The sequence below is a fragment of the Lotus japonicus genome, chromosome 4 (assembly GCF_012489685.1).
Source record: "Lotus japonicus ecotype B-129 chromosome 4, LjGifu_v1.2".
Taxonomy (NCBI): Eukaryota; Viridiplantae; Streptophyta; class Magnoliopsida; order Fabales; family Fabaceae; genus Lotus; species Lotus japonicus.
Window position 1 is genome coordinate 40,763,267 of NC_080044.1, and position 12,376 is coordinate 40,775,642.

The 12,376-nt window shown below is 41.2% G+C and overlaps 2 protein-coding genes across 2 annotated transcripts; both read left to right on the top strand.

Annotated features, from left to right (window-relative positions):
• Positions 1–7,409: 7,409 nt before the first annotated feature.
• Positions 7,410–7,877, top strand: LOC130712746 (secreted RxLR effector protein 161-like). The gene has a single exon (XM_057562565.1). It carries the CDS (start codon positions 7,410–7,412, stop codon positions 7,875–7,877), a length of 468 nt encoding a protein of 155 aa, XP_057418548.1.
• Positions 7,878–8,294: 417 nt separating this feature from the next.
• Positions 8,295–9,962, top strand: LOC130712747 (uncharacterized). The gene has a single exon (XM_057562566.1). The coding sequence runs from the start codon at positions 8,295–8,297 to the stop codon at positions 9,960–9,962; it is 1,668 nt and encodes a 555-aa protein (XP_057418549.1).
• The last annotated feature ends 2,414 nt before the right edge of the window (positions 9,963–12,376 follow it).

The window sequence follows — 12,376 nt, forward strand, 5'->3', positions numbered from 1 at the left end:
AGAGCCCAACCAAACAGAACCACAACCCAGAACGTCTAATCACTCTGCTCCCAGAGCATCAGCACGTCCTGCTGCCAGAACCACGGATACACACTCTTCAACAGCCTTTACACCTGTATCCTTCCCAATCAATGTTGTTGATTCTTCTCCCTCCAATAACTCTGAATCAATTAGAAAATTCATGGAGGTTAGAAAAGAGAAGGTGTCTGCCTTGGAAGAGTATTACCTTACCTGTCCAAGCCCTAGGAGATATCCTGGCGCTAGACCTGAACGTCTAGTTGACCCAGATGAACCTATCTTGGCCAATCCTATCCAAGAGGCAGACCCCTTAGTTCAACAAGCTCACCCTGTCCCTGACCAACAAGAGCCCATTCAACCAGACCCTGAACCCGAACAATCAGTGTCTAACCAATCCTCGGTTAGATCACCTCACCCTCTGGTTGAAACTTCAGACCCTCACCTTGGAACCTCTGAACCCAATGCTCCCATGATTAACATTGGTTCTCCACAAGGTGCCTCTGAAGCTCATAGCAGCAATCACCCAGCCTCTCCTGCACCCAACCTCTCCATAATTCCCTATACTCACCTTCAACCCACATCTCTCTCTGAGTGCATCAATATCTTCTATCATGAAGCCTCCTTGAGGCTCCGCAATGTGCACGGTCAGACTGATCTCAGTGAGAATGCTGAAAATGTGGCTGATGAGTGGAACAATCTGAGCACTTGGCTAGTGGCTCAAGTTCCGATTATGATGCAGCTCCTGCATGCAGAGGGCAGTCAGAGCATTGAGGCTGCAAAGCAAAGGTTTGCTAGAAGGGTGGCTCTTCATGAACTAGAACAGAGAAATAAGCTTCTTGAAGCTATTGAAGAAGCCAAGAGAAAGAAAGAACAAGCAGAAGAAGCTGCACGTCAAGCAGCAGCTCAAGCTGAACAAGCCAGACTTGAGGCAGAGCGACTTGAAGCTGAGGCTGAAGCTCTTAGATGCCAAGCACTTGCACCAGTTGTGTTTACTCCTGCTGCTTCTGCTTCCATTCCAGATCCTCAAGCTGCTCAGAATGTTCCTTCCAGTTCTACTCAGACAAGCTCATCCAGACTCGACATCATGGAACAACGTCTTGACACTCATGAATCCATGCTGATTGAGATGAAGCACATGATGATGGAACTTCTGCGACGCACTGACAAACCTTAGTTTTAGGATCTCTTCTTTTTCTTCTTTTTCGTTACCTTTGTTTTCCTTTGTTAAACTCTGTTTCTTTTTATTTATTTATTCTCTTTTGTTCGTTTGTGATTATATATGCATAACTATATACTTATGTCACATATGTTTGCTAAACTCGTTTTATTCATAATTGTTTTGTGTTTACATCATATTTCTTTCCATCATATAATCTAGAATGGAGGATCTCTCCTCATTCTTCTGCACTCCTGGCTCTGCTCTGACCTATCCTTCTCCAGACGCTCCAGTACATGCTGGATGTTGCTGAGCCTGATCTTTAGCTCATCCCTCTCCAGAATCTCTTCTGAAGTCTTGAGCTTCTCTTCCAAACTCTCTTTCTCTTCCAGCAGCTTGAGTTCAAGCCGGCTGAGTTCTTGCACCTCCTCCACGAAGGCAAGAAATTCCTTCAGGTCTCTCTCCAACTCTGGACGCAGGTCCTCTTCCAGCAGTGTCCGTGTCAGCTCCGCGATGGTAGTTGCACCCTCTGGATGCCTGATGTTCAGGAACAAGTCCTCTTCAAAGGCCTTCTTCCTCAGCTCTTCTAGTGCTACGTTGTATGATGCCATTTTTTTTACTGAAAATTATTCGAGGTGTGAAGCTTACCTTTCTCTCCAACGCTTTTTATAGGCTTCACTTTCTCTCTGAAAGTTAATGCTCTTACAGTTTCTCGAGGTTAAGTTCTTGGTAACTGACCCTTCTATTTACTCACTTGACCGGTGGTAAACGTTCATCCCTTGCATTAACTCTTCTATTTATTTTCGCCTAACTCTGATTCTTACATCGTTTTCATTTTCTTTTAAACTTAGACCTTCTCTAAGGGGGAGTACCTTGTACTTCAAGCTAAGTTTTTCACACCCCAAGCTTTTTGCTTATGACAAAAAGGGGGAGTAAACCCAGTTTTTGATTTGTAAGATGTGTTAGTGTGACTTATTTTTCTTTTGGAGATTTTAAGAGTTCCACCTTCATGACCATAGATGTGTCACTGGGCAAATACAAGGAATACATTTCACTTCTTCTGAAGTGATTCTAAGTTGACTCTGATACCCAAGACTCTGATACCTTGTCCATGACTCTGATCACTTATGCGCTCTGATTATTCGTTTTTCATCTATGTCATAAGCTTTTCACTCTGAACTCTTATATTTTTTAGCTCAGAATCTAGACTTTACTAACGTTTTCATCAAGTATTAGATTCAGGGGGAGCTAAAGCTCAGAATCAAGCAGTGACTTGAATTCAGAATGAGCAAGATAAACTATTCACATCAGGATAAGTCTTATTCTATATCTCTAAACTCTGAGTGAATTCAGTTTAATGTTTAAGAATTGTTCATCAAAAATCTTAGTTTTGTCATCATCAAAAAGGGGGAGATTGTAAGATCAAGTTTTGATCTAGTAGTACAACTCTATGTTTTGATGATTACAAGTTAACCTTTTGATATGAACAATTGTGGTACTCTAACGTGTTTTTCTGAGTGTGCTATTTACAGGCTCTGACCTCAACTCAATCTCACACAAATCAGAAGCACTGTGTATAAAGGGTAACCCAAGCAACGCTTTCGCATTCACCATGTTCAGTATGAACAGTGGAAAAGCTTCAGAAGTTCTGAAGCTATACAAACTCTGATGTGGACTCAGTCGCTAGAAGCTCTGAAGATCCAGAAGTTCTGATAACCAAGAAACACTGAAGGTTCAGATGTTCTGATGGTGTAGAAGACTCTGAAGATCCAGAAGCTGAATAGTGGAAACTCTGAAGTCCAGAAGCAAGAAACTCTGAAGGCCATGTTCTTCCCTCTGAGTTCAGAATCAGAAGATACAATGGTCAGAGGATCTGTGCTTTCCCTCTGACTCTGATCAACCGGCTTCACAAGTTCCAATATGAAGTATTCCCCTGATCAGAAGTCTCCTAGGTTAAAAGGTCAAGTCGCTATCCAAGTACAAAAGCAAGTGTACCTTCCTGACGACCTACCTAACGTTCTCAGCCACAGCAGAAGCTGGATTTTCCAGAACTGCCCTCCAACGGTAGCATTTCCCATGCAACGCTCAACCCTAATCCTTGGAGTATATATAGAGGCTGAAGATTGAAAGAAGCGGCTAGAAAGAAACACATATACGCGCAAGACATATTCAAAATATTCTAAGCTTTCTTTCATCTGAAATTCATTGTGTTTACTATTAGCTTTTTAGAAGCAAATCTCTTGTAAACAATTCTTTGATAAACAGTTTGTTTAGTTCCTTTAGGAGATCAAGGTTGATCGGATCCTAGAGAAGACTAAGAGAGTGAATCTTAGTGTGAGCTAAGTCAGTGTAATTGTTAGTCACTTGTAGGTTTCAAGTGCAGTTGTAACTCTTACCTGATTAGTGGATTGCCTTCATTCTAAGAAGGAAGAAATCACCTTAACGGGTGGACTGGAGTAGCTTGAGTGATTTATCAAGTGAACCAGGATAAAATCCTTGTGTGCTTTTCTATCTCTTATCTTTAGCACTTAAGTTCTCGAAAGATTTGTCAAAATCTTTAAGGTGGAAGTTTTGTTCTGAAAACGTTATTCAAACCCCCCCTTTCTACCGTTTTTCATACCTTCAAAAAGCTTGTAAGAAAGATACTCAAGTCTCTTCCCAAGAAGTTTGACATGAAAGCCACAGTAATTGAAGAGGCTCAAGATATAAGCAGTGTCAAAGTTGATGACTTATGACTTATGACTTATGAGATGACCTTCATCCTGGATCACTTATGACTTATGAGATGACCTTGAATGACAGACCTGAAAAGAAGAACAAGAACATTGCTTTTGTTTCCAACGCTGAAGAAGAAGATGATCAGGATGAAGGTGAAAATGGTGAGACTATTTCAGAAGCTATAGGTCTTCTTGCCAGAAAATTCAACAAAGTTCTGAGAAGACTGGATAGGCAACCTAAATTTAATGTCCAGGACACCCGATTCGACAATGTCAAAAACTCTGGATTTCAGCGTAAGGGAAAGGAAGAAGATAGAGGTGTCAAAAGCAAAGGGATACAGTATCATGAGTGTGAAGGTTTTGGCCATATCAAGTTTGAATGTCCTACTTTTCTGAAGAAGCAAAAGAAGGGAATGATCACCACATGGTCAGATGAAGATTCTGAAAGTGAGAATGAGAATGAAACCTCTAATGTTGTGATGTCATTCATAGGGAAATGTGAATCAGATGATGATTTTAGTGATGAAGAGATCACAGATGAGGAGCTGGCTGAAGTGTACAAATTATTATACATCAAATGGAAAGAGGCTTGCATCTATGGTCAGCAACAAAAGAGGCTTGTGTCTGAGCTCCCAACTGAAAGAAATAAGCTAGCTGGTGAAGTTGGAGTTTTAACTTCTAAGAAGGAAAACATGACAAAGTCCATTCGGATGATGAACACAAGCTCATATGTTCTTGATGAGATTCTTTTTGCTGGAAGGAGTGTTGGGGATAAAACTGGGATATGATTCAATTATGCCTCGTTGAATAAAGGAAGCAAGAATATGTCAATTGAACATGAAGCTGTAAGCAAACAATCTGGCCACCAGGTGTCTAACCAGAAGTCACAACAATGGGTGTGCCATCAGTATCCACAAGTTAGGAACTATCAAAACTCAACCTGGAGGTGTCATCACTGTGGTAGACTTGGTTATATTAGGCCTTATTGCTTCAAGTTATAAGGTAAATGATCAATCCAAGATTGATGAAACCAAGGGGAAGGTTAAAGTCAAGAGTGAATGGAAACCTAGAGTTGTACCTACTGCACTTATTGTTCATACATCCCTGCGTGCTTCAGCTAGAGAAGACTGGTATTTTTATAGTGGATGTTCAAAGCATATGACTGAAGTTAAAAGCTATCTAGAAAAGGTGAGACCTCATGCTAGTAATCATGTGACATTTGGAGATGGAGGAAAAGGAAAGATAAAGGGCATAGGGAAACTGACTCATTCAGGTTCACCAAGTCTTGAAAATGTACTACTTGTTGATGGGTTAAAGGTTAATTTGATAAGTATTGGGCAGCTATGTGCTCAAGATCTAAATGTGTCTTTTACTAAATTTGGATGTGTTGTTACCAATGAAGACATGCAGATTTTGATGAAAGGAGTACGCTCAAAAGACAATTGCTATATGTGAACTCCACAACTTGTTTCTAATCCTGCTCGATGTTTGATTACCAAGGAAGATGAAGTCAAAATCTGGCACCAAAAGCTTGGGCATTTAAACCTCAAAAGCATGAAAAGAATCATTACAGAAGAAGCTATACGAGGAATACCAAAGCTGAACATTCAGGAAGGCAAAATATGTGGAGAATGTCAAATAGGAAAACAAGTCAAGATGTCCCACCAGAAGCTTCAACATCTGGCTACCTCAAGGGTTCTGGAGCTGCTTCACATGGATCTCATGGGGCCCATGCAAGTTGAAATCCTAGGAGGTAAACGATATGTTTTTGTATGTGTTGATGATTACTCACGTTTTACCTGGGTGAATTTTATCAGGGAAAAATCAGACACATTCGAAGCTTTTAAGGATCTTTGTCTTCGCATCCAAAGAGAAAAGGGTAGTGTTATTGTCAAAATCAGAAGTGATCACGACAAGGAGTTTGAGAACAGTAAGTTTGCAGAGTTCTGTTCATCTGAAGGGATAGCTCATCAGTTCTCAGCCCCTATTACTCCTTAGCAGAATGGAGTCGTTGAAAGGAAAAATAGAACAATTCAAGAATCTGCTCGAGTTATGCTTCATGCTAAGAACGTCCCTTATTATTTCTGGACAGAGGCTATGAACACTGCATGTCACATTCATAATCGTGTCACAATTTGTTCTGGAAGCATCGCTACTCAATATGAGCTTTGGAAAGGTAAGAAACCCAAAGTGAAGTATTTTCACGTTTTTTGGAGCAAGTGCTATATTCTTGCAGATAGAGAGCAAAGGAGAAAGCTTGATCCAAAAAGTGATGAAGGAATATTTTTGGGGTATGCTGAAGATAGTAGGGCTTATAGAGTCTACATTCAACGTACTAAAATATTGTTGGAATCAATCAATGTTGTAGTTGATGATGAATCACAGGAAATCAAGAAGAGCATAGAAGTTGATAACTCAATTCCTATCATTCTTGCAGATGTCCCATCTGATGTGCTGGACATTCCGTCATCCTCTGAGTCAGAAGATGGAGATGCAGATGTTGCACCTACCACTTCTTCAAGAGGACCTTCAATTAGGATTCAGAAGATTCATCCTAAGGAGAATATCATAGGAAGCTTGAATGAAGGTGTGACTACTAGGTCTAGAGAAGTTGTTTCAAATGGTTGTTTCATTTCAAAGATAGAACCCAAGAATGTTCAAGAAGCTCTTACGATGAGTACTGGATACATGCTATGCAAGAAGAGCTTGGGCAGTTTAAAAGGAATGAAGTTTGGGAACTTGTGTCTAGACCTGAGAATGTTAATGTCATTAGAACAAAATGGATCTTAAAAAACAAGTCAGATGAAAGTGGCACAATAACAAGGAACAAGGCTCGCTTAGTTGCTCAAGGTTATACACAGATTGAGGGAGTAGATTTTGATGAAACATTTGCTCCTGTAGCTCGCCTTGAATCCATCAGATTGTTACTTGGTGTGGCATGCTTGCTCAAGTTCAAGTTATTCCAGATGGATGTGAAGAGCGCGTTTCTAAATGGTTACTTGAATGAAGAAGTCTTTGTGGAACAACCTAAAGGGTTCGTGGATCCAAGTTATCCCAATCATGTTTACAAGCTGAAGAAGGCACTTTATGGATTGAAAAAAGCTCCTAGAGCATGGTATGAGAGGCTCACTCAATTCCTAATCACTCATGGCTATAACAAAGGGGGAATTGATAAGACTCTATTTGTGAAAAGAAGTGGTGAAGACCTTATGATTGCTCAGATTTATGTCGATGACATCGTCCTTGGTGGAATGTCGAGCCAGATGGTGGAACATTTTGTGGAACAGATGAAATATGAGTTTGAAATGAGCTTAGTAGGAGAACTAACCTACTTCCTTGGTCTACAGGTTAAGCAAATGGAAAACACCATCTTTATATCCCAGAGCAAATATGCCAGAAGTGTTGTGAAAAAGTTTGGGTTAGAAAATGCAAGTCATAAGAGAACTTCAGCTGCTACTCACATCAAATTAACTAGGGATGAAAAGGGAGTTAGTGTTGACTAGAGTTTGTACAAGAGTATGATTGGTAGTCTTCCATATCTTACAGCAAGCAGGCCAGATATCACCTTTGTTGTTGGTGTGTGTGCTAGGTATCAAGCTGAACCAAAAGCTAGCCATCTTGTGCAATTCAAACGAATCATCAAGTATGTAAATGGAACTAGTGACTATGGCATCCTCTACTCACATGATCCAAATTCCATGTTGATAGGCTATTGTGATGCTGATTGGGCTGGCAGTGCTGATGATAGGAAGAGCACATCTGGAGGTTGTTTCTTCCTTGGTGGAAATCTTATCTCATGGTTTAGTAAGAAGCAGAATAGTGTGTCCTTGTCTACTACTGAGGCTGAATACATAGCTGCTGGGAGTAGCTGTCCTCAACAAATCTGGATGAAGCAAATGCCAAAGGAGTACAATGTCCCAAAAGATGTCCTGACATTGTATTGTAATAATTTGGGTACTATTAACATCTCTAAGAATCCTATATAGCACAGTAGGACAAAACACATTGATATCAGGCATCATTTCATACATGAACTTGTTGAGGATGGAACCGTGAAGTTAGAGCATGTGGGGACTGAAAATAAACTGGCATATATTTTCACTAAAGCCCTTGATGCTGTGCAATTTGAGAAATTAAGGGGATTATTGGGGATATGTCTTTTTGAGGAATTATAGCAATTAGTGTGCATTTGGGGTGCCAACGGCTATATTTTGATATCCATTACTTGTGTGGCACACGTAATCAGGGAGTGCTCGATTGCATTGGTAACTTCTCCTATAGCTACCCTGTCTGGAACCACTTTTCTCCTTACAACCGCTCTTTTGCTTTTATTCAAGATTACTCATTGTTGTGTTCCAAAGAAAATTTATGTGTTGCACTTCATAGTTGTTCCTTCTCACAAAATGTCTCAAGAATCTAGCAAGAAGATGTCTTCCGGTCCTAAGCCCGTAACCAATGTGCATGGTGTTCGCTTTTTGGGGCTCAAACCAAATACCCCCAAATCAACTAGGGTTACTCGCTCCAGTGTCTCTGAAATTTCAGAGGACGTTCTTGAAGATGTTGTCCCGCTTCAACACATTGAACCTGAAGGTAGTCACAAGAAGAAGCGATCCAAGAGTACACCCAAGAAGAAAAAGGGTTCTGTTGCTAAGAGTTCTCTGGAAGTGCCTACCGTTACAATCGAGGACCCTGAGAATCAAGGTGAGAATGTTGATGATGTTATTGCAACTGTACTGAATGATGTTCTTGAAACTCCCCTGAACCCATGTGAAGTTGATAATATTGGGCCTGATGTTCCGACAACTGAGAAGGAAGTTGATAATGTTCCCATCAGCAATCTGAATGCTGATGATGGTGGTGATGTTGAGATTGATGGTGGTCAGCCTACTCAGGAGGAAATTAATCCTGATCCTATCTCTGCGACTCCTGCAAGTCCTGATGTAACTCCACCCCCATCCTTTGAATTGTTTGATGGTAATTATGTGTCTCCCTCTCCCACTGGGAATACTGAGGAACCTGCTGTCGAGGAAGAGGTTCATGAATTGGTTGATGTTGAAGGCACAAAGTCCGATGACTATGTGTTGGCTAAGGTGTTGTTTGAGAAAAAGAAAAAGCAAAGACACTCCTCCACTCCCTCCTCTAAATCCAAATCTAGCAAGACTCCCAAGTTTCATAGGAGTGCACAGGCCCATGTCTCTACCAAGAAGAAGAAAAACAAGGAGAAGAAGAAGGCTGCAGTTGAAGATATGACTCCTCAGAAGAAGAGTGTCAAGAGAAAAAGAAGAGATGCTGATGAGTCTGATGTCGAGCCTGATGTCTCAGACATTGACATGACTGCCAAAAAGAGAATGTCTGGAAGGAGAGTTCCAGTGAATGTTCCAGAGGCTCCTCTGGATAATATATCTTTCCACTTTGTGGAAAGTGCTTCAAGATGGAAGTATGTCTTCCAGAGAAGCGTTGCTCTTGAAAGAGAGCTTGTTCCTGAAGCTCTTGGATGTCAAGTAGTGCTGGACTTGATTGCTACTGCTGGTCTCATGAAGACTGTTTCAGGATTTAGTCGCTGCTTTGACAAGCTTGTGAAGAAGTTTGTGATGAATATCACCCCAGAGTGCAATATGGCTGGTAGTGCAGAGTACAGGAAGGTGTATGCTAGAGGTAAACCTGTTAATTTTTCTCCTATTTTGATTAACTTTATTCTGGGTAAGAGCCAAGTGGCTCATGATATTGGAGACATTTTTTTGAATGTAATCACCAAGGAGATCACTGCTGGGCAAGTCAAATCTTGGCCCAAGAAGGGTATGTTGTCTACTGGAAACTTGAGTGTCAATTATGCTTTGCTCAACCGCATAGGAGCTGCTAATTGGTTTCCAACCAATCATTCTTCTCACATTTCTACTGGACTTGCCAAGTTGGTTTACTTGATTGGCACTAAGTCTCCATTTGACTTTGGAGCTTTTGTATTTAAGCAAACAATGAAGCATGCAGATACCTTGGCTGTGAAGTTGCCCATTGCTTTTCCTTCTCTGATTTCTGAGATCATTCTTAGCCAGCATCCAGAGATTGCGGCCTGAGATGAGTATCCTTTGCCCAAGGCTATTCCTCTTATACCTTTGATCCCAGGCTGTATGTTGGACCACATGTCCAGGACAATGATGATGACACTAATCAAGCTGGCGCTGAGAGTGTAAGTACGTCAATGTCCTCTGCTGATCATGGTGATGTTCTTGCTAAACTTATGGAAGTATCCAAGACTCTTCAGGATACTATTATGAGCTGCACTCAGAGGAAGAAGAAGGTTGATCTGCAGATCAAGAGGTTGACTATGGGTAAAGCTCCTGCTGCTGAAGATGGAAATCAAGCTGGTGTTGTTTAGGAAGTTGGGTCATCTGGTTCTGATTCTGATTAGTTTGTTTTATTTGTTATGTTCTGATTCGATATGGTTGTAATTGATGCTGGATGATGTTGTCTCTACCCTTTGTCTAACTACTCTGGTAACTTTGGTAGTAACTTTGGTAGTTATGTTTATGTTGTGTTGATGAGCTGCTATGGTATGATAATATGTGTTTCAGTATGTACGCCAATGTTGTTTCTGTGTTGCATGATCCTGTTCTTGCTTATCTCAAGCAAGGTGGTGTATTGTGACGTGTAATGCCTCGATTTCTCGAGTGTCACACAGTAACCAAAACGTCATAAATTTCATAAAGAATTTTTGTCGGTTCAATTATTAATCTTGAATTAATGACAGACGTTCATTTTACGAAAACCCTTGAACATTAACCTTTTCAAAACACGCGGAAGTAACCAACATCGCAAACCTTTTAAATAAACCATCGAGATAAAGTATGAAACATAGGTCTGAACTAAAGTAAATTACATCAAAACTTCTGAATATTTCAAACTAAAGGAAATAAAACGTTCAATGCCCCCAAACTCGAAAAATCTCAACCCAAACAGAAAATAGATATCCCTCATCCCAAAACCATATTCTTTGTTCTCTGCCTCTTCTTCTTCTTCGTCCTCTTCCTCCAAAGTAAAGTCATCATCCGGTATCGGCTCGTCGGTGAACTTCTCCAATACATAGTTCCTTAGACCTCGGTAGATTTCGCCCTTCCCCGTGTAGTACTGAGATGCCGCCAAGATGTGCAAACTCCTAGCCCTCTGTTCGTCGTCAGATGGGTTCGCCCAGTTCCAAGGCTCCCCTTGCACAGGTGGGAGCTCCTCTTCTTCCGGCACAGTCTCCGGCATCTTCTCGGGTTCCTCTGAAGGTTCCTTCTTCTCTACTGACACGTCCTCAGACAGATCCGACTCCGGCTCAGATACTAAGTTGGATGAGTACTATGTTTCCAAATCCATAGGGTGTGAATGGTAGTTGCACCTTTCCATTCAGCAGCTGAGATTCAATCCATTCTCCCTTCTTGTTGGTGTACCGAAGGGTAGCATTGCCGAAGTAAATTCGGCGGACCTAGTGCGCGTCGGTCACCCAAGCCTGATCCTTTTGCGCATCACAGAGTGTCAGTTCCCACGAATGCACCGCATTCCTTGTCAGAGTCATCTGGCCCCCCCAGAACAAACAAATAACAGATAATAGAGGGTCAACTCCCATGCAATCAATCATAGATAAAGCAATACGCGATAACCATAAGGTTAAATATCGGTCTCAAATACTCATCTCTAGAGTTAGCAACCCTAATGCTCAGTTAGACTAACGCCCTCACCATCACACAACCACCTCAACACCAGGATCCAATCTCAATCATCCGCAGATGAAAAATCTCTTGGGGACCAACAGAGCCGACCAAAATCGCGTGGAGACCAACACAATCAATCCACGAGTTATCAAGGAGACCAACACAGTCAATCCTTATCCCATGACTAAATCATGGTTATCACGTGTAGACCAACACAGTCAATCCAAAAAACTCCCTCGCGTGCAAGCAATCGTTTGTCTCTAACGGCACCATCGTTCTCATGGTCCATAACCTATACCCTAGCACTATAACCATATCATTCACTACTTGCAAGCGAAGTTCCCATCTCTATGTTTAGCTACTAATATCATAATCTAGAAGTAAATCAATAAGTCATCATGCATAGCATATCAACAAGAGGTTTAGGGTTTACCCCCATCCTCGCAAGAGCAGAAGATTAAACAAGCAAACTCTCATCATATAAGCAAAATCACACGCCTGAACCCTAGAGAGTGTTAGGGTTTCGGCCAAGCATCTCTGATACATCAAATAATCATGTCATCATGCTTCTTCACACAACATGTACGAAAATCCAGCAACTATCACCAACTTATATCCATAGACAAGAAAATCAAACACGCCTAACCCTAAACAAATTAGGGTTTCGGCCATACAATATCTAGGGCATCATTAAGACTTGTTCTCATGCTTCATCATACAACTCATACGAACTCCAGCAACCTTTACATCATGTTCATCACCGCATAACTAATCTTAAACGCATGATATGGACTATC